The sequence below is a fragment of the Cynocephalus volans genome, chromosome 11, assembly GCF_027409185.1.
Source record: "Cynocephalus volans isolate mCynVol1 chromosome 11, mCynVol1.pri, whole genome shotgun sequence".
In the NCBI taxonomy this organism is placed as follows: Eukaryota; Metazoa; Chordata; class Mammalia; order Dermoptera; family Cynocephalidae; genus Cynocephalus; species Cynocephalus volans.
The window spans coordinates 26,204,930-26,232,383 of record NC_084470.1 but is presented as its reverse complement, the minus strand read 5'-3'; the positions used below and the strand labels follow the sequence as shown (position 1 = coordinate 26,232,383).

Genomic DNA, 27,454 nt, shown 5'->3' with positions numbered 1-27,454 from the left:
TCATCAGTCACTGGTAAAAGTTTTGGAGATGGGCATTCTGTAACATCTGGAAGGAACATGAACAAATTGTCCAAGTTTTGCAAGTATAAAAGATTGCTTTTTATACAAATGCATGTTACCCTTAATTATACATGTTTGAGGAGTCTTGGTTATTCTCTTGAAATTTGACTCAATTTTAATTATGTTCCTTTTGAGATACAGTGGATTCGCAACGTTAGCAAAGCAATACTGCTTAAGAGTCATCAAACTTTGAACCTCATATCGAGAAATTAAAGTCATTATTTCTGTCTGACATGGATAATAATAGAAAAGAACACATTAGTGCTACATTTTAACTGAAGCTCCCTGTCTCTAAGTCTTTGAGGCATTTGTTGTTTTGTTTCAGGATCATGGGACTGGTGCCCTAGTTATTAGTTCACTTTTGGACTTCCTTACCTTTGCCCTCTGTGCTCCATATAGTGAGACAACTGAAGGGCAGCAGTTTGATATGCTCTTAGAGATGGTAGCATCCAATGGAAGAACCCTCTTTAAACTCTTTCAGGTGAGAGCTTGTATTTTTCTTATCATATAACTTAAGAGAACTTTTTGGGTCAGTTTGTTTTTACAATAGTATATGTGTGCTTCTGTAGAAATGTTAAGTAAATGCAGACTAGTACATTATCATATTAGTGCATTTTAGCCCACAGATTTCTTGATGCTTCATGTAGAGCCCTGTTTATGGCTATTAACCCCTGTTTTGACTCCTTTGCCTATCTTTTCCATCTTAGAAGTAGTGAAAACCCCATTTTTTTCTGTTGGCCTCAAGTTCCCTTTTCTTTATAAATTCTCAAATAATAAGATGAGCTTCAGCGGGGCCGTTCATAAACACTAGAAAACATTTGTTATTTATTAAGTACATATGTGTATAATATATTTATATTTTTATTATTTTAGTATAATTACTGTTTGTGTATCATTCAAATAAGTATAATTATTGTTCAAATAAATATGTTATTATTCAAATAAGTGCCAGCTGTTTCCTACTACTGTAAACTGTTTATGTTCACTTATCTGTATCTGTAAAGCTATACTATAAGAATACTTAAAATATTTAACCAAACTGATCTGACTTTGGTGTGTATGCTTTACAAATTTTGTGGCTTATTATACTGCTTTAAATTGTATATCCTTCTTAAGAGCAACAACTAAATGTGTTGGAATAAAATTCTTAAAAAATTTTCCCCTCATTTTAAAGCATCCTTCTATGGCAATTATAAAGGGAGCTGGATTGGTTATGAAGGCAATAATAGAGGTGAGAGAACAATTTTGAATTTTAAACTTACTTGAATGTTGATTGGCTGTTTTAATTGAAGCTGACAAAATTGCCTTTCAGTCTTTTATGGGAAATGTGCAATTCTCTGGGTAAGAAAAATAACTTTAAATCTTTATTCAGAAATTAGTTTTAAACTAGTAGTAGAAACAATCCTCAATAATAAAATAAGAGTTTGAAGTCTTTAAGTGAGGTTACAGAGCAAACAAATCTTTCTGTTCCTGCATTACATTTTAGAAAATAATTAAAAGTTACCATTTTATTGAAATAATTAAAAGTTATTGAAAATAGTTGAAAGTTAGCATTTTTTCTAGCTCTTTGGGGGATAAGGGTGACTATTGAAATCTTGAGGTACTGTGATTGCATAGAAATCTTAATGGAATTAGATCATAGCAAAGTGATGTCAAATAAGAATGGCAAGAAAGTTTCTAATGCTAGAGTGCATTTGTAATTAAGCTCTAGAGATAAGGACATAAGATATTGCTTCTAGATTGTTTTTTTAGTCTTCTGTATTGTTTAAAAGGTAAGATCCTGGCTATGAATGTGAACTGCATACTGTGGTGTTTACAGTGACATCACTCTAAATGGCTTTTGAATTCTTATATTCTTTTGTTGTCATAGTAGCAATTTGGATACAACGTAAGAGTTCTAAAAGTAAGTACCACATCTTTCACTTTTCCAGTGATTGAAGTAGCCAAGGACAGTTAGCACCTTGAGGCCAAATAAAAGTGTACTCCTGACTTGATCCACCAGTATACTGGCATTTATATGATACATGCCATCAGACATTAAATACAGGAGTATTTGAGTGCCAAGTATGCCAAGTATAACCAAATGATGACTTTTGGCTTCAGGTACAAACCATATGTGTCAGATTCATAGCCAGTGACTAGAGCTTATGTCTGTGAGAAAGACTTTATTTATTTACACTGAAATCCTGGCAGGTACCTAAATTTTTTTTTTTCTGATTATAAAAGCAGTGTATTGGGATGTACAGAAAAAAATACAAGGAACAAATAAAAATAAATCATCTGTATTTTTACCATCCAGAGATGACTTCTATTAGCATTTTAGCAAATTTCTCTGAGTGTATGCTGTTCAAAATGATATATGTACATATACATTCTATGTACATATTTTTATGCATACTACATATTCATTTGGTATAATTATCCTATATACTTGTACTTTTTTTCACTAACATTGTGAGCATGTTTGCTCTTCAGCAGGTTGTCTTAAATACCACACAGCTTACTTAGGGTAGTTCTGTGATTACCTTTGATTAGTAGTCCTAGTTATCTTACCTGTTGCCAAAGACAGTCCGTATAAACAAAGTAAAATCATGATAAAAAGAATGCCCCTACATCATGTCATACTTTAAAAAAAAGTAAAGAATTGTGTTCACCATAAATAGGAATAAATCTTTAACAAGAAAAGCAAGTCAGGTTTGTAGATGCCTTTGTTGGGAATTGCTCATTTCCCTGAGTCACCTCTCTCCCGTGTTGGCTGGTATATACACAGGAGATGAACCTAATTTTAATATTAAATTTAAGAAAATATAATTCGTAAGGTAAATTTATTTGGAAACATTTAAACCTCATTCCAAAGGCAAATGTTATCTTAAAAATTACCTGTACTACTCACTTATGTAATTTTTGGGTAATTGGAAGTTGCATTTTTAATTTTTATTATATACTGAATATTTTATTTAAAGATGTAAAATTAGCTTTTAAAAGTTGGAATAGTTTGTTCTAGACTGCTGCTTTAGGGATCATCTTACCCTTTTTCCAAAGGAAGGTGATAAAGAAATTGCTACAAAAATGCAGGATCTTGCCCTAAGTGAAGGTGCCTTACCTCGACACTTGCATACTGCGATGTTTACAATAAGCTCAGATCAAAGGATGCTTACAAATAGGTAGGTTATTTAATTTAATTTGCTGTAAATTAACTTTCTGTTTAAAGAACAGATTCAGATATTACATAAAACAAACTGAACATGTGTTTGGATTACATAGATATTCTATTGTCTTTTGATTCACATAGTTCTTTTCCTTTCCTTATAGAAGGATTGTGCCCAGATGATCATTGTCCCTACCTGTGGATAACATGAGGAGGAAACTGTTAGCTTTCCCCCCCCACTATTCTATTATTAGGCTCTGAACCCATAGTCATGGGACTGGAACTTGGAAAGCCTAGAAGCTTATGGAATTAGAACCATATGCCCAGGCCTTTTCTCTTTGTAGTTCCTATGACCATTTTGCATGCACATGACCCCATGTGAAAACCTTGCATAGCTGATTTTTAATTATCTTTGGTAAGTTAAGTACTCTTAAAAAAAAAAAAGCCTTAAATATATACCCAGCCTAAACCAGGCTTATCCTGAATCTCTTGTAAACAGTTTTCTCTTTGGTGAATCATCTTTCCTCTAATCATTCAGATACAAGGAAAACATAAATTTATTCGTTTACTCCAGGCTTCATAATTCCAGCCCTTTCTTTGTGGTTCCTAATATATGACCCTGTGAGCTATCCTAAGCGTACCATATTATGACATATATTAGTAAAAAGAATGAGTACCATGAATATGTTTAATCATATATTTTGACTTTTTATAATAGCATAAATTGCTGACTAATATTTTCTATGGTATCCTATAAATTTCATTTCTTTGTCACCTATGTCCAGTTATTATTGTATGTTGTGTTATGCTGACTTGCCAACAGTTTTCTATTATAAGAAGTTGTCTGTATCCCTCACTTGTAAATGTTAGCCACAAAAGTGATCTCTGTTGCCTGAGAGGACAGAATGATATAAAAGGAAGGTTATTTCCTTAGTACTGCCTTATTAGCAATGCTAGATACCATCTTTCATTAAAATAGACAGTATTTGATATCTTATTCCATTAAATCCCATGTTAGATGTTTGCTTGTTGTGTTCCTCTTTATTACAGTTAATCAGTTAAAATCCCTACTGTGATCAATTAGTTTATTTATCAGGGAAGTATTTTAATTTGAAGAAAATTTCAAAATATTAGTAACATTTAAGTTACAGTATTAGAAAGCTGTTAATGTATAATAGAAATACCACTTCATTTGCATTGCTGTGTCTTTTATAAATTGCAATTATCTGTCATCTCTAATTAAAGCCCTTTTAAGAGTCACTGATATAATACCTGCCAAATACCAATGAGGGAAATTACAAGTGTAATTACTTTGGTATGTTAGCTACCAAATAGGCACAGGAATGAACAGTTTTAGTAGTGTTCACCTTCTAGTGACAAAGTACAGTTTGCATTTTGCTATTAAACTTTGTTCTTCTGGTAGTGTAACTGTATGAAACATATGTTTGTAGGTAGTTATTTGGTTATTTGCCTCATGGTTTTATGGCCATTCTTATAAAATGGTAATTGAATCCCTACCAAAGCACAGAAGGGTTAATGGTGAGTAAAACAGGGTTCCTGCTAATGAGGAGCTTTCAGTTTAGGAGATAGATGTTGTCATTGATATTAAAATTAATAAATGATTAAACCATAGATTCAACATGGATTTTAGATTTTCACGTTGAGCCAAAATATGCTTTTAGGATGAGTAGAATCATTAGCTCTAAGTGGTTTAGGTCTTTGTCCAAACTCCAAAAATAAAAATATTTTCTGTCTCTGACTTTGATAAAAATTTACTTTTGCTTGTGTCAGAATTCCAAAGAATGCCAGAATGCTATTGTCATTATATCAGGACTTGTTTTACAAACTAATTGTATCATCAAGTCTGATTTTATTTTCTTTTTAAAAATTTTTTTTGTTTCTTTAAATGGGCTAAGAGTCTACTTCTTCATGTTTAGGTCCACTGAAAATTAGTGTATTTATTAGGGAAACATTTTAACTTGGAGAAAATTTCAAAATGTTAGCAGTATTTGAATTACTTCTCAAACACCTCTCCACGTTAAAATTTTAATTTTTTACTAATTATTTTTAACATTGGAATGCTTTTTTGCTGTAACCATATTTCTTATATGATATTTTGTTCTTAAAAATTCCTTTCTGTTCTAGCTGAGATAAAGCAGCAAACCTTTCTCAACGTCTGCTTTTTTCAGACAGCTAAGTAGACATTTAGTGGGACTCTGGACAGCTGATAATGCAACTGCGTCAAACTTGTTGAAACGCATTTTGGTAAGTTAGCTGAGAAACTGGAAAGATTTATGTATTCATGCCTGATAAAATTTCATTGAGTAAATTATTTATCCTGTTGAAGTGTTTTTTTGTTTGCTTGTTTTTAATTAAAAAAGTATTTGTCGTAGGAGTTACTATATGTAGTGTTACTCCCAATAGCTAAATCATAGTATTAATTTATTTGGGTTTTTAAGGCCAGATTTTCTTTTGTGCAGTTGTTTTGAAAATGAGTTTTGTGTTTTGTTTTTGTTTGTTGTTTTTAGCCACCAGGCTTGTTGGCATGCTTGGACAGCTCAGATCCAGTTCCTGAGAAGGATGCTGATCGGATGCATGTTAGAGATAATGTGAAAATAGCAATGGTAAATATGATTGTCTAAGTGTCTTGTCAGGATTAAGAGTACTATTATGTATTCTTCTTTGAAATACACTAAAAAATTTAGAAATAAACCAAGAATTTACTGAAATGAGTAGCAATAGTCTTTTTTTCTTCTTTTTTTCTTATTATTCTGTTTTTCTTATTCTTGAGGTAGAATTTACATTCCATAAGATTCACATGTTTTTAAGTGTACAGTTTAATAATTTCTAGTATATTTACAGAGCTGTGCAACTATCACCGCAACCTAATTTTATGAATAATAGTAATTGTATGTTTTGTTTCTTTAACTCAACTTATTGGCACATTTAGGAATGGATTTTTAAAAAATTTCAAGTGTGCAATATGATATTTTGCACATAAAATGAGATTGATAAATGTTGTTGGTGAAAGGGATCAACACTGAAAAAAGTTGCTTAGGTAGGACTTTTTTCCTTATAAGATCTATGTTAATTATTAGGACTGGGCTATCCCAGAGAAAATTACTGAAATATCTTCCATGATATGCTCTTATAATAATTTCCTATGTGTATTCTTTTCCTGTCCTCACTCCTGTTTCTCTCTATATACCCATCTCCCATTTGCATCTTGCCACTTCTCAAAAAGGAATCATCTTGAAACCTAAGTACAAATGTAAATGTTTCTTGGAAATTTTCACTTTGTTCTTCACTGAACCCTAGTATATAGTATTTTATCTTGTAAAATGGATAGTATGACTTGGCTTTACATAGAGTTTTAAAGTAAATTTACTAACAGGTACGTAATAGAGTTTTATAATAAATTTACTAACAGGTACATAATGGATATCAACATTATTTTACAGGATCAGTATGGAAAATTTAATAAAGTTCCGGAGTGGCAAAGACTTGCTGGAAAAGCTGCTAAAGAAGTTGAAAAATTTGCCAAAGAGAAAGTGGATCTTGTGTTGATGCACTGGAGGGATAGGATGGGCATTGCTCAAAAAGAGGTAAAAATAGAATCTGCTTCCAAACTTCTAGCACTTCTGTGTCTCCTAGGTCTACTTTAGTTGCTGCTGTTCACAGAGATGTTATTTAGATATTTTGAAGCTCAATAAATGTTACCTAATTCTCACTCAAATTTTTATATACGTTTTTCTTAATTCATAGTTCTATGAATTAATGATTAGGATTTTAGTTAGATATTTAATAGAATTCCACTGTTAATTTTTCTTCCATCAATTCCAGTTTTCATACTTTTTTATTCATATGTATTTATTTCCTTCCCTCCTTCTCTGGACTTTGTTTTGTACCTGTAAAAATAAAGATGCCCTTGTTTAGCTTTTTTATTCAGAACTAGCCAGACTAGTGTTTTAGAAATAAAATTCACATTTTCAAATTAAATTTATTGTATGTACTTAAATTTTGCATATTAGTTTCTCAAGTCAAGATTAGATCTAAAACAGTTTTAGTTTCATTCTTCACCATGTTGTATGTGCTATAGAACCTAATTCAGTAATCCACATTCTTATTCTTCTATCGATGGATTATACAATGGTTAAGAATGAATTAACGTATCCTGCAGAAGCTGACTTATCTCACAGTTTTTGTTGATCACACTTATATTCTTTCCCTTTAGCCATCTCTTTATGGCAGCTGTTTCCTTATTCTAGGAAAATAATTTTAGTATTTTTCTAAAACAAATAGATTTCTTGTGGATTAACATATTATCTAAACGTTACAGAAGCAATGTTATGTGTCTACCTGAAATTGGGACCAGTCTTCAGTTCTTTAGAACTTGAGCATAATAGGTTGGTGCTAATTCTTATAAGTGATATAAAGAATCATTAGGCTTTCAAGTGACTAGGATAGTAAAAAGAATACTGAACTTTGAATTGGTTAATCTATATTTGAGCCTGGTTCTATCATTTATCAACCCAAGTTATGGGTTTTTAGAACCATACTTTCACCTTTCATAAAATTAGAATAACAGTACCTCCCTTCTCTATCTTATAGGGTTGCTTTGCTGTATAAGCAAGATAATAATAAAAGTACTGTACACATATCTGGTCATGATAATATTGCTATAGCATTTGAACAACTGAAAAATCTGCAGATATATGAATGATTTTCATTGTTATTAAAAATTACATGCTCCTGGTTTCAGGTAGTTAAACCCATTTCTACAATAACAGCTGTTGAGTAATTATCATACTGCGAATAAGTTTTTGACATCAGATTTCATATGTAACATCTAGCATAAGCTTGAACACAAAGATATTTTAGCTAGAAATATGGATAAGTGGTTATTAAAGACAACAGTTCAGCGGGAAAAGAATGTATTTTTAATGTCAAAAATGTTTTTACTGGTTTGTTGGTATTGTTTACCTGGAGGAGTATTTAAAGTTCTGAGCAAATAATGATGCTGAATAAGTATGTCAGGAAGATTTTTTTGGTAGCATTAACTGATTATCATTTCTACCTGGGTACTATTTGTAACATTAACTTCTTTAGGAAACGTTAAATAAGACTCGTGACTATTTTATTCGTAGAAACACTAACATCAAAATATGAAGTGATCTGTGCTTTAAAGTCTGAAAACTAACCATTGTCAAGATTAACTGGCTAGTCTTGAAATGAGCTGCATTTCTTATATAATCAGAATGTTAATGAAGTCAGTTCCATTTGCAGCTCATGCTCTGTTGGATTAATAGTAACCTTTGGCCAATGTATAAACTTTTTTTTTCTTATTAGTGTTATTTTCAGTTTAGGGGTTTATTTAGCTAGTCAGGGGTCTTAGCCTAAGTCTCTCATTGTCACCTCAGTTTATGGAGAGCTGGTTGTCCCTTTTCTGTGTAGAAATTACATTTTCATTACTCTAGACTGTCAGCCTTTTGTCCTCATGAGGGGAAGATTGAAGAAAGTACTTCTTAATTAGAAGTTTTAAGGAAAGGTTTGTCATTAAAAACAAATTTTGAATTGTTTACATACTTTATTCAAGCCACCTTGCATTAGTTTTTGTGATAGTGCAGAGAATTAAAATTTGTAGGAACATTTCCTTATATAACCAAAAATGTTTTGTGTTTCAAAAAGCACTTTTCACAATTTATTGCTCATTTTACCTTTATTCTTTCTCTCATCTATTCTATTTTCTTGCTTTATTTATATAATTTGCTTCTTTTCCAATGAAGTTATAGACTTTTCATATTTTAATTTGTGCTGCTATTTGTTTCTATCACATTGAGGATTAGAATTTTCATGTCTAAGATATCTACAGGTTTCACTTGGAGCAGAGATGCTTAACCTCCAGTCCATTTAAAACTTCAAGGATTCTTTGAAATCATCTCCAGTTGCAAACCTTATATATGTGTCTATGTCTAGCACAGGGGCCATAGCTTTCTTTGAATTCTCAAAGGGTTCATGACTGCCTAAAATTTGAGTCATAGGCTTAGAGAAGCAGGGGGCTTTTTTCTGTCTTAAAGTGAAAATGATTTATATTGACAGCATCCTCATAGAATTTGTAAAATAGATATAGTTTAGATCTAGGCTCACTCTCTTCTTATTTTCTTTAAAACATTTTCATTTTTTCCTTTTTACAATTAAATTCAGGACAGAAACAATGTGGTGAGTGTGAGTCCCTGCTACATGTGTGAAATGCATATTTCCTGGCACGTGGAGTTGTCTTTGATAGTCTTTGTTTAATAAATTAAATTCAAGTCTCACTTCACGTGTGTCTGAATGTAGATACTTATTGCTTCTCTGTTATGTATTTCAATCTGCACTTGTTCCTCTTGGCTTTGGTAGCAATTTAATAACCTGTAATCTATTGCATTTATTGTTGTCCATGACCTTTGTATTAACTGCATGTAAATGTTTGAAACAAGTCACTGTTTTTGACTGTTATAAATTTTATTAATGATCACTGTAAACGTTAACAAAATTTGGTGTTGAAACAATAACTTTAGGTTACATGGAAAATATTTGAGCAACACTATAGGAATATTTGCTGGCAAATTATTATATGTGATATAATTTAATGTCCTGTATTCATATTTTATAGATTTTATTTGTTTCTGTCAAACTTTGATGAAAGAAATGTTCCTCATCACTTGTAAAGTGGTAACCTGACTGAACTTATTTGGTAGCCCCAGATTGAGCACTATGAAGTTTTTTTCTTTTCCAGAATATAAACCAAAAGCCAGTAGTTCTTCGAAAGAGAAGACAAAGAATAAAAATAGAAGCAAATTGGGATCTCTTTTATTATAGGTAAACTTCAGGCCTCTTTTCCAACATAGACTAAATTTAGTATTGCCATTAGAGGAATTATGACAGGTGTTTCTCCCTTGGAACCTAGTGCTTTATGCCACAGGTATTTTTATGCTGTCAAGTTCAGGAACTGTAACTGTTAAGACTGGTACGATAAGAGATGCTTCCATAAAATTAAGGCTTTTTCTATAGTGTTAATAGTCTGAGAAACTAAAATTAAAGATTTTGTTAAGGCTTACAGATGATAACTTTAAAACATTTTATTTTGGCTTAGAAATAATTGCATACTTCCTTTTAAGCCTTGTTGAAAATTGAGTCTTAAAAGGGGTTGAGACTTATGAGAAATGAATTTACAAGTTACCTGACCTCATATATCTTTCTAGCCTTTCATCTATGGTAATCCCCTTCTTCCCACACCCGCTCACACACATAGAAAGACACTGAAAGAAACATTTTGGGGAGTTTGCAAAACTTTTTAAAGATAACTCACAGTACTCAGTGTGGAAGCTGATTGATTATATCTTGACTAATGAAGGAAAATATGTGCTTTGAAAACTTCCCACACTATTTTTAAAGTATATGCTATGTATATAGTATATCTTTAAGTACATGCCTTGGATTTCTTCCCCAGGAATCCCTTAATTGTGTTGTCCCGCCCCCTAGAACTTCCTTGGAACTCTGAAATGAGATTTTCTAGGAGTATGCAGACTGAAAGAGTAAGCAGATATAAAGCTCATTCATCCCCAGTTTAGATTTGTGTGCAAATTTATTGCAATAGTTAAGTTATTCGAACAGTACAAGGAAGATATTTTGTATATTCTTATCCCCAACCTGAAATTTGATATCTGACAATAGAATCATTTTCTAACTAGAATTTATATTAGCAATAGAGTTGAAATTGAAATATTAGTTCATTTTTTGAAATGCACACAGATTTGTTTTATAGTTTAGGTTCATTTTTGCATTTCCCAACATTTTACTTTGAAAACTTACAAATATATAGAAAAGGTGAAAGAATTTTACAGTGAATACCTATATATATATATATATATATATGTATATATATATATATATATATATACGTATATATATATATATATATATATACGTATATATATATATATATATATATATACACACACCCATCACCAAGATTCTCCATTAACATTTTGCTATACTTGATCTACACACATTTTCTTTTCTTTATTTATACTTGCTAAAGTTTATTAATTCTACTGTTTTCTTATTATAAGATGTATATAGTAAGGGTTATTTGTAGATTTTTAAAATATTTATTGCTTCCTACTATTTTTGGATTATATGTATGTCTAGGTTTGGTCAAGACCATGCCAGGTCAAATCTTATTTGGAATTTCAAAACACGAGAAGAACTGAAAGAAACTCTTGAATCTGAAATGAGAGCATTTAATATTGATAGAGAGCTTGGTAGTGCTAATGTGATATCCTGGAACCACCATGAATTTGAGGTAAGCTTTAATTTTTGCAGTGTATTAATCAATCTTAAAAAATAAAGCAGGTACTATTTTTGGAGTGATTTTGAAACTATTTATAATTATATAACTTGTGTCTTTACCTTTTCCCCTTAATGTTAATGGAGGAAATACTGAAAAACTTTAATCTTTGCCTGAGGCAAAAATAAAAAATTTTGTTAAGTAATTCACCTTGGCACCTAACAGTCTTGTAGGACTATTAATAAATTTAACCCTACTCATTCCAAATCTGTCTTTGCTTGTTTTTTCCCCATTTCTGGGACCTTTAGATTCTCTCTCCATTGAAACTTAGCCTCTTTGTTTTGTTTCTTGTAGCTTGTTTGATTAATTTTTTATGGTAATTTGATTCTGAATGAATATTTTGCTGTTTTATTAAAATAGTGAGGGAACAGGGAAAACAAGAGGCTTGCTGGTGGAGATAATCTTATAGAATGTGTGCATAATTTAAATACAATATATAAAATATATATAACATATATATAATTTAAGCTATTATAACAGCTATAAATTTGAACATGCAGGTGATCCTGCAGGCTTTGATCTTTAACCAAGCTGCATTTTTAAAACATGTACTAATTCATGCTCATTCCCTTCTCCTTGAAAAAATTTCTTTACTTTGGTTTTGGGAGCCTGTATTCTCCTGGATTTTCTTCTTCACAGTCCACTTCTCAATCTTCTTTACTCGCTTCTTCTCAACTCCCTGACCACTAAATGTTGGCTGGCCGTAAAGGATCAGTTCTTGGGCCTCTTTTCATTTACAGTTATATTCATTGCCTCAGTGATCTCGTCAATTCTCATGGCTTTAAGTGTTTTTTATTTACTGATGGCTTCCAGATTTTTTTTTTTAATTTTATTTTGTCGATATACATTGTGGCTGATTATTGTTGCCCCTCACCAAAACCTCCCTTCCTCCCTCCCCCCCACCAATGTCCCCTCTGTTTGCTTGTCGTATCAACTTCAGGTAATTGTGGTTGTTATATCTTCTCCCCCCCCCCCCGGTTTTCTTTTTGTGTGTGTGTGTGTGTGTGAATTTATATATTAATTTTTAGCTCCCACCAATAAGTGAGAACATGTGGTATTTCTCTTTCTGTGCCTGACTCATTTCACTTAATATAATTCTCTCAAGGTCCATCCATGTTATTGCAAATGGCAGTATTTCATTCGTTTTTATAGCTGAGTAGTATTCCATTGTGTAGATGTACCACATTTTCCATATCCACTCATCCGATGATGGACATTTGGGCTGGTTCCAACTCTTGGCTATTGTAAAGAGTGCTGCGATAAACATTGGGGAACAGGTATACCTTCAACTTGATGATTTCCATTCCTCTGGGTATATTCCCAACAGTGGGATAGCTGGGTCGTATGGTAGATCTATCTGCAATTGTTTGGGGAACCTCCATACCATTTTCCATAGAGGCTGCACCATTTTGCAGTCCCACCAGCAATGTATGAGAGTTCCTTTTTCTCCGCAACCTCGCCAGCATTTATCGTTCAGAGTCTTTTGGATTTTAGCCATCCTAACTGGGGTGAGATGGTATCTCAGTGTGGTTTTGATTTGCATTTCCCGGATGCTGAGTGATGTTGAGCATTTTTTCATATGTCTGTTGGCCATTTATATATCTTCCTTAGAGAAATGCCTACTTAGCTCTTTTCCCATTTTTTAATTGGGTTGCTTGTTTTTTTTCTTGTAAAGTTGTTATTCTGGATATTAATCCTTTGTCAGATGTATATTTTGCAAATATTTTCTCCCACTCTGTTGGTTGTCTTTTAACTCTTTTAATTGTTTCTTTTGCTGTGCAGAAGCTTTTTAGTTTGATATAATCCCATTTGTTTATTTTTCCTTTGGTTGCCCATGCTTTTGGAGTCGTATTCATGAAGTCTTTGTCCAGTCCTATTTCCTGAAGTGTTTCTCCTATGTTTTCTTTAAGAAGTTTTATTGTTTCAGGGTGTATATTTAAATCCTTAATCCATTTTGAGTTGATTTTAGTATATGGTGAGAGGTATGGGTCTAGTTTCATTCTCCTGCATATGGATATCCAGTTATCCCAGCATCGTTTGCTCAAGAGGCAGTCCCTTCCCCAGTGAATAGGCTTGGTGCCTTTGTCAAAGATCAGATGGAAGTAAGTGTGTGGGTTGATTTCTGGATTCTCTATTCTATTCCATTGATGAGTGTGTCTCTTTTTATTCCAGTACCATACTGTTTTGGTTATTATAGCTTTGTAGTACAGCTTAAAGTCAGGTAGTGTTATGCCTCCAGCTTTTTTTTTTTTGCTCAGCATTGCTTTGGCTATGCATGGTCTTTTATTATTCCATATAAATGTCTGGATAGTTCTTTCCATTTCTGAGAAAAATGTCTTTGTAATTTTGATGGGGATTGCATTGAATTTGTAGATCACTTTGGGTAGTATGGACATTTTCACTATGTTGATTCTTCCAGTCGAAGAGCATGGGATATCTTTCCATCTTCTTGTATCCTCTCTAATTTCTCTCAGCAGTGGTTTGTAGTTCTCCTTATAGAGATTTTTCACCTCCTTGGTTAACTCAATTCCTAAGTATTTTATTTTTTTGGTGGCTATTGTAAATGGGCAGGCTTTCTTGATTTCTCATTCTGCATGTTCACTATTGGAGAAAAGAATTGCTACTGATTTTTGTGTGTTGATTTTGTATCCTGCTACTGTGCTGAAATCATTTATCAATTCCAAGAGTTTTTTTGTAGAGGTTTTAGGCTGTTCGATATATAGGATCATGTCATCTGCAAACAGGGACAGTTTGACTTCATCTTTTCCAATCTGGATGCCCTTTATTTCCTTCTCTTCTCTGATTGCTCTGGCTAGTACTTCCAACACTATGTTGAATAGGAATGGTGAGAGTGGGCATCCTTGTCTAGTTCCTGTTCTTAAAGGAAAAGCTTTCAGCTTTTGCCCATTCAGGATGATATTGGCAGTGGGTTTGTCATATATGGCTTTATTATGTTGAGATACTTTCCCTCTATACCTAACTTATAGAGGGTCTTTGTCATGAATGAGTGCTGAACTTTATCAAATGCTTTTTCAGCATCTATAGAGATGATCATATGGTCCTTGTGTTTGAGTTTATTAATATGGTGTATCACATTTATTGATTTGCGTATGTTGAACCAACCTTGCATCCCTGGGATGAATCACACTTGATCGTGGTGAATAATTTTACGTCTGTGTTGCTGTATTCTGTTTGCTAGTATTTTAGTGAGGATTTTTGCATCTATATTCATCAAGGATATTGGCCAGTAGTTTTCTTTTTTGGTTATATCTTTACCTGGTTTTGGTATCAGGATGATGTTTGCTTCATAGAATGAGTTTGGGAGATTTGCGTCGGTTTCAATCTTTTGGAATAGTTTGTAAAGAATCGGTGTCAATTCCTCTTTGAATGTTTGGTAAAATTCTGCTGTGAATCCATCTGGTCCTGGGCTTTTCTTTGTTGGGAGACTTCTGATAACAGCTTCAATCTCCTTTATTGTTATTGGTCTGTTCAAATTTTCTACGTCTTCATTGTTCAGTTTTGGGAGCTTGTGTGTGTCCAGAAATTTATCCATTTCCTCCAGATTTTCAAATTTGTTGGCGTATAGTTGTTTATAGTAGTCTCGAATGATTCCTTGTATTTCAGATGTATCAGTTATAATATCGCCTTTTTCATTTCTAATTTTTGTTATTTGAGTCTTCTCTCTTCTTTTTTTTGTTAGCCATGCTAATGGTTTGTCAATTTTATTTATCTTTTCAGAAAACCAACTTTTTGATTCATTGATCTTTTGTATTGTTTTTTGGGTTTCAATTTCATTCCGTTCTGCTCTGATCTTAATGATTTCTTTCCGTCTGCTAACTTTAGGTTTGGATTGTTCTTGTTTTCTAGTTCTTTTTTAAGGTGAAGTGTTAGGTTGATCACTTGCCATCTTTCCTTTCTTCTGAGGTGAGCATTTAATGCAATAAATTTCCCCCTTAGTACTGCTTTTGCAGTATCCCACAGGTTTTGGTATGATGTATCATTATTTTCATTAGTTTCAATAAATTTTTTGATTTCCTGCTTGATTTCTTCTTGGACCCATATGTCATTAAGTAGAATGCTGTTTAATTTCCATGTGTTTGTATAGTTTCCAGAGTTTCGTTTGTTATTAATTTCTAGTTTTAATCCATTGTGGTCTGAGAAAATACATGGGATAATTCCAATTTTTTTGAATTTATTGAGACTTGATTTGTGACGTAATATGTGATCTATCCTGGAGAATGATCCATGTGCTGATGAGAAGAATGAATATTCTGAGGTTGTTGGATGGAATGTTCTGTAGATATCTGCCAATTCCAATTGGTCTAGAGTATTGTTTAGATCTTGTGTTTCTCTGCTGATTCTTTGCCTAGATGATCTGTCTAATATTGACAGTGGGGTGTTCAGGTCCCCTGCTATTATGGTATTAGTGTCTATTTCCTTCTTTAGGTCTAATAGAGTTTGTTTTATAAATCTGGCTGCTCCAACATTGGGTGCGTACATGTTTATGGTGGTTATGTCTTCTTGATGGATCAGTCCTTTTATCATTAAGTAGTGTCCCTCATTGTCTCTTTTTATGGTTTTTAGTTTAAAGTCTATTTTGTCAGATATCAGAATAGCTACTCCAGCTCGTTTTTCTTTTCTGTTTGCATGGTAAATCTTTTTCCATCCTTTCACTCTTAGTCTATGTGAATCTTTATGGGTGAGGTGGGTCTCTTGTAGGCAGCATATAGTTGGGTCCTCCTTTTTGATCCAGTCAGCCAGTCTGTGTCTTTTGATTGGGGAATTTAAGCCTTTTACATTAAGAGTTGTTATTGAAAGGTGTTGATTTATTCCTAGCATTTTATTGGTTGGTTGGTTGTCTTAGGTGTCTTTTGTTCCTTGCATTCTGATTTACTGTTTGGTTTCTGTGTTTGTTGGTTCCTTAGATTGTAGATGGCGTTTTTGTTTGTTTCCTCTTCATGAATGCCATTTTTATTATACTAGTGGGTTTTGATTTTTCTTGGGTTTTTATGGCAGTGGTAGCTATTTTTCAGGAACCAAAACCAGTACTCCCTTGAGGATTTCTTGTAAGAGTGGTCATGTGGTAGTGAGCTCCTGCAGTTTTTAACTTTTGGTGGTGTACTTTCTTGATTTTTTGTATTTCTGGTATGTTTTTTTTTTTTGATGTTTATTCATTGTGGCAGGGGGTTTCACAGTCCACTGATTTGAGACTATTGACTAACTAAGATGTTGCTGTGGTTGCCAATTTGGTATGGCTACCTCCGTGACTGCTCAGTTGGCCTCTAGTGCCTTGTGTGTGTGATTGCCTCGGGTCTTGGGCCTCTCCGGGGAGTCACCTCTCTGGTCAGCTTGGACTCTGCTGGACTGCTGTATCATGGGGCGGTACCGCAGGGTGTGTGGTCCCTGCTGAGCTTCCACTTCCCGTGCAGGACTTCTCCCTGTTCTGTGTGCTCTGGCTCGGGCTTTTGGATCGTGCAGTGGCGACCCCACAGGGTGTGTGGTTTCTGTCGAGTCTCCGCCTCCCTAGCCGGACGTCTCCCCACTCTGTGGGCACTGGGCTGGTCTGGGACGTGTCATCTGCAACCCTCGTCTATCAGCTGGGCCTTCAAGACCCTGCTCGGCACCACCTCACCCAGGAAGTCTACCAGGTTTCTGCTAGGCCCTGACGACTGGTCACTCTGGGTGCCTTTGTAGCACTGTGTAGATCTTTCTCGGGACTTATCACCTTCCTCCTGGTATCGCGGTTATTTGTGTACTTGTCTTATCTCCTGCACCAGAGCATGAGCTCCTCGGGGGAGGAGCCCACAGCACACGGTTCACCTTTGAATTCCCCTGGTGTGGACTGAGTCCGGTGCCCGCCCGCAGTCAGCTCTCCGGCAGGTTCAAGCGAACTTGGGAACTCTCCAACCACACTATTCCTAACTAGAAATCGGTTAGGCGTTTTTCCAAGCTAGTGGCCGCGGAGATAGTATCTGCCTCCCAGTAACAGGAAGTTGACCGGGGGCCGGAGCCCAGGGTGCGGTGGAGTGACAGTCGGCCCAGCCCATACTTCCTTGCCCTCCCAACGCTGGCCGGGGATGCCCCACGCCACCAGCCCTGCCAGAGAACCGCGGAAGGATTGGGAGGGTAGGCCGGCCCGCAGGCCCCGGGACGCCCCGCGCCGGGACAAGCAAGTGGGAAGGCTCGGTGAGGAGCCGAGCCGGGCGAGGAGGACAGGCTGGCCAAGCTGACCCGGAGCTGCCACCACCTGAGAAAATGGAGGCAGCCCCAGGGGCGATGAGTGGCCCGGTGGGGCAGGCGGAAGCCGGGCGGGCGTCCACCCCCCAAGCAAGGCCGGCAGGGGGTCACTCACAGGGCTGTGCCAGGTCGAGCGCTCACTCTTTGCCTCTGCTTTGTCGCCGTCCCCATTCTCGGCTGCCGCTGCCTCAGGTTGCTCAGTCGGTCCCACGGCGCGGCTCGGGCGCTCCCAGAAATCTTCTTTTATGCCGGCCTGAAACCTCGAATCCTGAATAGGGCAGCTGGCCGCCTTCAGCACGGCCCCGGCCTCCGGGATCCTGGCTGCATCAACAGCAGCCCCAGCACCATGTTCCCTGTTTAGAGACTCACTTTTGCAGCGAAGAAACAGTTCTTTTCCTGCTCCATACTTCAAAGCTGTTGCCTGTAAATGAGGCAGCCTCTCCTGCCAAGGGCAAAGTGGTGGTCATCCCCCACGACTGGCCACCAACAGCGGTCCTCCCTTAAGAGACGGCAAGAGGAAGGTCTACAAGTTTCCCAGCTGCCTAGGGCTCAGTGGCCGCCTTTTCCACCTCAGCTACTCCGCGCCAACTGCCGCAGCCACCGCCATCTTAGGATCCTCTTCTCGGGAGATGTTTTTTTGAGAAGGGACATTAACCAGGACCAAATAGGATTCAGCTATACTTGGAGGTACATGTGCAGTACTGAGAAAAATCGCTGGTAAATCAAACCAAACACTTGCAAATCACAAAGCACATGGAAAGAAAAAGGGGGAGGACTCTCAGCTTCCAGATTTTTATCTCCTGCTTAGACTTTCTTTTCCTAGACTTCATACTTTTATCCCATAATTGAATATGTAATAAGCATCTAGAACTTTTCTCCAAAATTGTGGTCTTCTTCTTTCCTTAAGCCTACTTCTCTTGCAGTCTTTCTGATCTTAGATAATGACTCCTATTATCCAATCAAAACCCTTGAAATTATCTTTTCTCTTATATCCCAAATTCAGTTTGTCAACAAATACTGTTCAGTACACCCTCAAGATTTATTCAGATCCCAACCTTCTTCTTGCTGTTGAATTGTAACAATATCTCTGCTCCCACCCTTACCTCTCTATAATATATTATCATCATCACAGCAGGGTGATCTTAAAATGTCAGCAGACCATGTCATTTCTTCGCTCAAAACCCTTGGTGTTCCTATGGCTTCCCTTCTTACTTAGTAAAAGTCTGAGTCCTTGAAATGACTTACAAGATAGGATCTGTGTACCTCCCAACCCCAAGCATTGTCTCTTTGATCTCACCTCCTACTACTGTCTCTCTCTCTGTTCCAGCCACAGTGGCATACCTGAAAACACCAAATTCATGTTCTTGCTCCAAGGTTTTTCTACTTGCTGTTACCTCTGCCTAAAATAATCTTTTCCCTGGATAGCCAGATAGCCATATAACTTGTTTTCTTATCTTCAGGTCTTTTCTTGAATGTTGTCATCTATGTGGGCCTTTTCTGGCTACTGTGTCTAAAAATGCAGTCCTTTTTATACATATAGACATACGCATTCTCTCTATCTATCCCCCTCTCTCTCTATCCCCTTTCCCTGCTTTATTTCACTCCATAGCACTTACTATTACCCAACCATCATATGTGTTTCACTTTTTTATCTGCTGTGCCTGTGAGGGCAGAATTTTCATTCATTTAAATTTTTTTGTTTGTTTACTGTTATGTCTCTAGTGTTTAGAACAGGGCCTGGCACACAGTATATGCTTAATAAATAGAAGTTTAATGAATTGAATGCTTAGAATTTATAGAAGGAAAGAGAAATGGAGATTATATATATATATGTATTTCATTTTATGTAGTTAATATTTTTAGAAATCAGTTATTTTAGGCTTTGGAAGAAAAATTTTGATTATCTGATCATGTAATTCTTTCTTACTTTCCTGTAAATCTTTCCTTGAGTCACACAGCCTAAGTGCCAAGGGTCGTGATGTTGCCCCAACTCCTGAACTTGGATTTCTCTTTCATGTGTCACCTCCAGTTAGTAGCCCAGGATAATTTGACATACAGAGAAAGGAGTACTGTATGAAAATATAAAAAGTAGTTGATGTGTTGGTTTTAAGTCTTGGCACAAATCACCAAGGTGTAGAGCTGAGGGTTGGAGTCACCTGTGTATGTTGGACAGACTGTGGTTGCTGTAGGACCGTCTACTCCTTGCTTGGTTGTGGCAAACCCAGAAGGGATTGAAGCAGATTTCATTCTTCTTCCCCCTAAACCTTCATTGACACCATGTTTTACTGTGACTGTTTTTATTAGCAAGTTTTACATTTTTAAAGTTGGTATGTAATTCCAACTCAACATTTTTTTGAAATAGTCATGTTAATACTAATGAATTACCAAGTATTTTAAGAAATGGTAAGCTCTGAAAAGAAAGAATTGTAGAAAATGATTATGTGGAAATTGCCAAAAATCTTTTGCAAGCTACGATAATGTAATTTGCTTCTTTTAATAAAGGTTAAATATGAGTGCCTGGCAGAGGAAATCAAAATAGGAGACTATTACCTGAGATTACTATTGGAGGAAGATGAGAATGAAGAAAGTGGATCAATTAAGAGATCGTGAGCTATTCTTCATATCCTGTTATATTTGTTTTCACTATTGGTTTTATGGTTATTTCTATTATGAACTTTTTTTTTTTTAATCTAGGTATGAATTTTTCAATGAGCTCTATCATCGCTTCCTGCTCACCCCAAAAGTAAACATGAAGTGTTTATGTTTACAAGCCCTTGCTATTGTTTATGGCAGATGTCATGAAGAAATAGGACCTTTTACAGATACTAGATATATCATTGGAATGTTAGAGAGGGTAAGGATTTATTTAAGGAAACTGCTATTTGATAGTGTCACTGGGGTACATGTTAAATCTTCAAAACTAAATTTAAACTCTTCTTTGATCACTTTATTACTGTGACTTTCTGCATGAGTTTTTTTGTTATTTATATTATACTTATTTAAAGCTAAGTTAGGTGAGTAGGTTAATGGCTTACAGGTAAGTATTCATTTATGTCAGTTTATTTTTTTCAGTTGCTACTTTTGAGTGACTTCAGTGACCTACCTATTTGCCAATCTTTAAATTTAAGTGTGGATGAGTTGGACAGGCATATAAAAGAAATAATGACTTATGGAGTTGTGTATGTGCCTTTGGTTTTCTATTTTGGAAAAATCTTAACTGTGTACTAAATTTAAAAGTGTGAAGATAGTAAAACTTTATAGAACTACAATGATAACCAAAAACAAAGAACCTTGAGTTAGCACATTTTTTTTTTTTTAAAAATTTTATAAGTCATTTAACACTTGAGCATGATGGGGGAACAAATTAATCAAGTAATTCATCATGCAGCTCATTTGAGCATTACCTATTGTTATAAGTGTATGTGCTTTATTCTTTCATTTGTGTTTGCATTTCTCTTACTTTTAACTAAATTTCAGTGAGCTGCTTTAGAGAGAACTATTTCACCAATTTTAACATAGCTACTTATGCTTATTATAATTGTCTTAACTGTGAATCATGCTTTATGGATTAGAAAACTGATTCTGAATAAGGGTACAAAACATACTTAAGAAGTAACATAACCAGGTCAAAAATCCTTATTGTTTGCTGTTTCACCAGATTGCACTATTGAATTCTAATTCATTATTATTCCAGTGAACCTGGAGTACTTCTGGCATGCCATTTGTATTTTTAAGCAGATATATTTTTCCTTCTGTTTGTGTTCATCATGATGTGATTTATGTGAAATATCATCAATTCTTTAGAATTTTTACTTAATTCAGGAGTATCATTTGGACCAATTCTTTCTTTTATTTCAATATTTACCAGTCTCTTTAAAGCTATATATTAAAGTAATATGTTTAATGATTTAAAATATCCAGCTGTCTAGGAGAATTAGACATGTTATATAAAATTACAGAGAATATAAAACATTGAGAACGGTGATAATTGATAGACTTCTATGATTTTCTCCTTAACGTTTAAAAGATATTATTGCTTATGAGCTGGTAATTGACTTTGTCCAGTAATGGTCATATCTTAATTTGTGTTTCTGTTCACTTCTGACTTAATTTTCATTTATTTCAATAGTGCACAGATAAACTTGAACGAGATAGGTTGATCCTCTTCCTTAACAAGTTGATTCTTAATAAGGTACAGTATTTTTGCACAAATATGCTGTCATTTCCAAGTCATATGAGTATGTAAAGATAAACTATTGTAGTTGGAATTAATTATCCAGAAATGGTTCTTTTCTTATCTTCTCCTTTTTAGATCAGAAAGCTCTATGTGCTCTAAACTCCTGGAGGGAAAAATTTTGCCAGTATTCGTCTGCCCTAATATTACAGGTGCTGAATAAATTAATGATAAAATTCTGAATGAAGAATAATGAGGGATGACATCACTATATGATTTTTCATTAGGGAATCTTTAGGATTAAATTTTAAGTAAAATAAATGTTTAACATAAAATTGAAAGTGTTTAATTTATTGATATACATTTTAATGATAAAAAGTAATTTGAAGATATAAAATGACTTTGCATTTTCTTTTTAAAGACTTTAATATGTTCATGATGGTTTCTAACAAGAATTCATAATTGTAGTATATAATATTAATTCACAATTGTATGATGTTGAAATGAAGTCTAAGCAGATTTTTTTTCTTAGACTTTTGATACTAATGCCAAATTGCCTGGTTTTATTCTCACTTTTAGTAAGTAATGCAAATATTTTAAAATGAACTATAATAGAAAGTCCTAGGAAATTTTAATTTAAATTGTAGTCTCTTCCTAACTTCTAAGAAATTACCAGTTTTTATCTTAGGCTAAAAACTTTTCTCTCCAGGAGTTTAGAGCACACAGAGCTTTCTGATCTAAAAAGGAAAAGATAAGAAAAGAACCATCTCTGGATAGTTAACTCAAACTGTGATAGTTTACAAAAACAAAACTGGAATGTTAAAAGATTTTTTAATATAGCAGATTTTATTTCTGATTATAGAAGAATCTATTTATTAAAAAGACCATGGCAGAATAAACATAGTATCAGTTTATCTTTATTTTAAATTTTGTGTGTGTGTTTTTTGCTCAGAACACATTTAAGTAAAAATTCTTACGTGATCTCTTTTTAATATGGTTTTGCCCTTTAGTCTTTCTGAATTCATGTTCTTTGAACACAAAATTCTGAAAATACCAAGTAATACCAGTTGTGTGTCAATTATTTCTAAAAAGGTTCCAAATATTCTCCTCTTTGAAAACCGTTTAGTAGATGTAGTACCTACTGGAGAGAAAGGTTTTAGATTATGTAAAAATGTTTTTCTCATCCAGAAAAATGTTAAGGATCTCATGGATTCAAATGGAATTAGAATCCTTGTGGACTTGCTTACCCTTGCACATCTCCATGTAAGCCGAGCTACAGTACCACTACAAGTATGTATGCTTTATTGGGTTTTACAAGCATAACATTCTTTGAATACAATGTTAGGGTCAAAAGAATCATAGAAATCTGAAAATACATTAATATGTGTGATTAGAATGTATTTCTCTAATAATTACAATAGTACTAATGCCTGGGAGATTCATTCACACAAAAAAGTGAAATCACCATAATAGCAATCTGAAATGGACAGTAATGATCCAGTTTTATTTTTCCATTGTCTCTTTTGTCTTTCAAAGTAAATGCATCTCTAATGTGGCTTATTTTAAGGCGCTGTACCTTTACGATTTAAACTGAATGCATCAGATATGCAACTAGAACTTTTAGCATTGACAAGCACTAAGTATGTGATTTGCCTTAAGGAATCTGGAGGCCTTATAGAAAACTAGCCAAGAGGACAAAGCTATAAATCTACTGAAAGACCTCTTCTGATATCTAACTTATGAAAGCAATCTGTGCTTACTTAGCTCATTTGATTTTTTGATGTTATGTTTTGTTTTTATTTAATGTTCTGGTGCAAGGACATGTGACATGTTAGATTTTGTCTGAATTGTGATCGAAAGTACTATTTGAATATTTAGAATGATTGCAACTGGGGAGATGCACAGGTTAGGTTGCTCTGAGAAATGCATTCTGAAGAGGGCCTGCAGAGCTTAGCATTTTGTAATCACAAGGGGGAAGGATCACAAAGAGGAAAGAGAGAGAAGGACAGCCCTCCTGATTACTTTATCAGGTTTTCTATTGGTTTTCTAGATTTGGTATTGTTAATAGGTTTTATCCTACATGCAGGGATTTAGGGTAAGAGTAACAAGGAGCATTCTGGGTTATTTTATGGCTTTCTGGTGCCATCCTGTATGCTTTTAAATAAAAATAGTCTTACAATAACATTTTCCAGGACAGGTGGACGTGGCTACTAACTTGTACCAGATCTCCCAATGTACTGTAATTTAGCTGACCCGTCAGAGCAGATTTTTTTGGTTATAAATAGTAATTGTAACACTTATTACATACCATTACAGTGTATCAGGTACTGTTTTGGTACACATAACACATTCACTCTTTAAATCCCCCAACAGCCATATGAGGTGGTTACCATCACTATTCCCATTTTACAGACAAGGAACAGGAACAGAGAGGTTAAGTATATTGCTGAAGGTCACCCAATAAGTGGCAGAACCATAGTTAGAGTCCAGAAGCCTATGCTCTTAAACCCCAAGTCTAACTGAAAGCTGATAGTTATGGAGTCATTTTTAAACTATTTTGTAATAAGATATACTAACGATGTAAAAATTCTATCCTAGGTTCTCATGAAACGTTGTTAGAGAATTACCTGTAGTAAGGGTAATAGGTTGAAATTAAGTAAAACCACTAAAAACTTTCCTATTAGCATTTTAAGTCTGATCTCAGATGCTTATTGAAACTCTTACGTGGAGTGAGTTTTTTTTCCCCAAAAGAACTTTAATGTTTTGAGCACTGTGATTTAAGGTTAATGGTATATCTTTATTTATGTAACTATTTGCAGTATTATTTGCTACTAAAATTTTAGTGTCTTGAGAATTTATTAATGACCGTAGGGAATGTAGATGTCTTTGAATCAAGCTTAGATTACTAAGCTAAATTTATGAAACTGTCTATTTCAAATGCATATTAATAAGGAAATAGGTTTTTTGGACTGTTAGGTGAGGCATCTAATCCTTAACTGTTAAAATAAGGTCACTTAAAATTTCAGGTGACTTTCTAAAGGGATATAAACTCCAAAAATCAGTACTGTGTAACTTTGTTTTGACACCTGTCCCCTTAGATTCCTGCCTTGGAAAATAACTAAAATCTTTTTAAAACTTAGAGCAATGTAATTGAAGCTGCTCCAGATATGAAAAGAGAGAGTGAAAAGGAATGGTATTTTGGCAACGCAGACAAAGAAAGGAGTGGCCCATATGGATTTCATGAGGTATTTATCTTGGAGAAACTTTTTATGAAGGTCTCAGCCTTTCTTATACCCTCCAGCTCAGGACACATAGAGATGTGGAATATTTTAAAACTGTGATTTGCGTTACTGTCATCAACTCCAAGGGCCCTGCAACTCCAATTCTATGTGAAGGATCAGATGGCTTGCACTTCTAGAGAACTACACATACAAAAAATCATGTCTTCAAACTTTGTTTAAAAGCTGGTGTTCTGGAGGTAGCACTCAGGTTTTTTATGAATTTTATATAATAACAATTGCTGTCTTAGTTATGTTAAAGTATAATGCTTCTGTATGGCACGAACAGGTAAGTTTTAATATGTAATCTGAACTTCATTGAAAATTTCTTGTTCAGTTCAAGAACTAAGGGCAATTTTCCTCTTTACCTGCTGATATTTGATCCTGCTCTCCTGTCCTCAGCCACCCAGGCTCATTCAGAATTTGGTCAAAGATAGTTTTATAGAGGACCAAGACTTCTGCTCTTATATAATATGGTCTTTTTACATTCTGCCTACCATTTTCACTCTTTCCAATGTTCCTTATGCTCTGCAGGTTGACCAACTCAGTTTTTTTTTCTTGCATTATTAGCCAAATTTAAGTCCTGAAAAGCCAGTCAACAGAAACTTTTTTTTAAGTGAACTTGCATATTTCTTTAATAATTTAGTATATATTTACTATAAAGTAAAAAATTTTGCCACTGTTTTTTATTTGTCTGTTTGTAATAATGATGCCTTTCATCCATTAAGATGCAAGAATTGTGGACCAAAGGAATGCTAAATGCTAAAACTAGATGCTGGGCTCAAGGCATGGATGGATGGCGACCACTTCAGGCAATACCCCAGCTTAAGTGGTGTCTGTTGGCCAGTGGACAGGCTGTACTGAATGAAACTGACCTTGCTACCCTTATATTGAACATGTTGATCACAATGTGTGGATATTTTCCAAGCAGGTAAAATGTAATTGAACATTTCCGTGGTTAACAGGGGACTCTAAAATATTTTCTCCCTGTTTGTATGGATGCTTCCTCAATAACTGTTATGGGATTACTCTGGTGATTAAAAAAGAGTTGGTATTTGTGGTATTGGCAGAATGCTGCTTTGACCTTTGGAACTTTTTGAAACAGATACAAAGAATCAATTTGCAAATGATTGGTAAAATAGGTAAAAAGCATCTTTCTGAGAGGTTTCAAATAATAATAAAACTGAGACTTACTAGCTGCACTCCAGGATAGTAACAATTGTAATATTTATGTGAATTAGATATGAATGTTTTGAAATAAGAATACTGCAATCTGTGGAGTGTCAGGTCTTGATCTGTAAGGTTAGCCACTCCTGGTATAGAAGGTGAGTCTAGGCGCACATCTTTCACCACTTGTCTAGTGAAGTTGATAATTTGTTCTCCAATGACAATCATAATTATAACCCTTGCATGGAACTTTTCGATCTTTATAAAATATTTGCATACGTATCATTTTGTTTTATTACTATATAGAAGATGTCTTGTGATGGAAATTATTGAGAAACTATCACGTTTTATAACACTTGAGGTTTTCCTGGTTCTATTTCTTTTTAAAAATCAGACTAGACTCTAAACAGTATTTAGAAATAACGTAGCATGAAAATTAGGCTATATTTGGAAAGTACTGAGTGTAGTTAAGGTTTAAATTTATGTGACAGAGTTTGATATGCCCTTTGGGGGGAATATCCACTGATAGTGTGTTGGACAACACCAAGTTTAATCAATTAAATAATAAATAAGAGTCTTTGGCTCTTCTAGGGTACTGTTTTTCAAGGAAATCTTATGGAAGGAAATGAAGTCATATTAAGCAGCCAAATAGATTTAAACCAAAATACCTAATCATGTTCCCAGCTGTATGAGAGCTTAGTCTTCATTAACAAAAAAGTAAGGTAACCTGCTTCATGCCTAGTAGAATGTCATATGCTCTGAACATACAAATTTTAATAATTATATTAAATGTTAACCTTAGAAAATATTTTCTAGGGATCAAGATAATGCCATCATTCGGCCTTTACCCAGAGTGAAAAGACTGCTATCAGACAGCACTTGCCTTCCCCATATTATTCAGGTGAGTTACTTTTATGTTGCCTAACTAGGAACAATAATTCAAAAATCATTTTCTCTTATTCACTTTTATTATGAGTCCCAGACTTTGTTTTATTGCA

General features: G+C 34.6%; 1 protein-coding gene across 1 annotated transcript in view; it reads left to right on the top strand.

Annotated features, from left to right (window-relative positions):
- The window catches only part of DNAJC13 (DnaJ heat shock protein family (Hsp40) member C13), a 127,768-nt gene that overhangs the window by 40,208 nt on the left and 60,106 nt on the right, over positions 1-27,454 (top strand). The window contains exons 15-29 of the mRNA XM_063113976.1: positions 386-541; positions 1,235-1,291; positions 3,103-3,224; positions 5,398-5,473; positions 5,737-5,832; positions 6,670-6,813; positions 9,987-10,069; positions 11,402-11,555; positions 20,340-20,443; positions 20,532-20,691; positions 21,967-22,029; positions 23,200-23,301; positions 25,152-25,256; positions 26,018-26,220; positions 27,273-27,357. Coding sequence (XP_062970046.1) covers positions 386-541; positions 1,235-1,291; positions 3,103-3,224; positions 5,398-5,473; positions 5,737-5,832; positions 6,670-6,813; positions 9,987-10,069; positions 11,402-11,555; positions 20,340-20,443; positions 20,532-20,691; positions 21,967-22,029; positions 23,200-23,301; positions 25,152-25,256; positions 26,018-26,220; positions 27,273-27,357 — 1,710 coding nt within the window. The remainder of the gene's footprint in view (positions 1-385; positions 542-1,234; positions 1,292-3,102; positions 3,225-5,397; positions 5,474-5,736; positions 5,833-6,669; positions 6,814-9,986; positions 10,070-11,401; positions 11,556-20,339; positions 20,444-20,531; positions 20,692-21,966; positions 22,030-23,199; positions 23,302-25,151; positions 25,257-26,017; positions 26,221-27,272; positions 27,358-27,454) is intronic.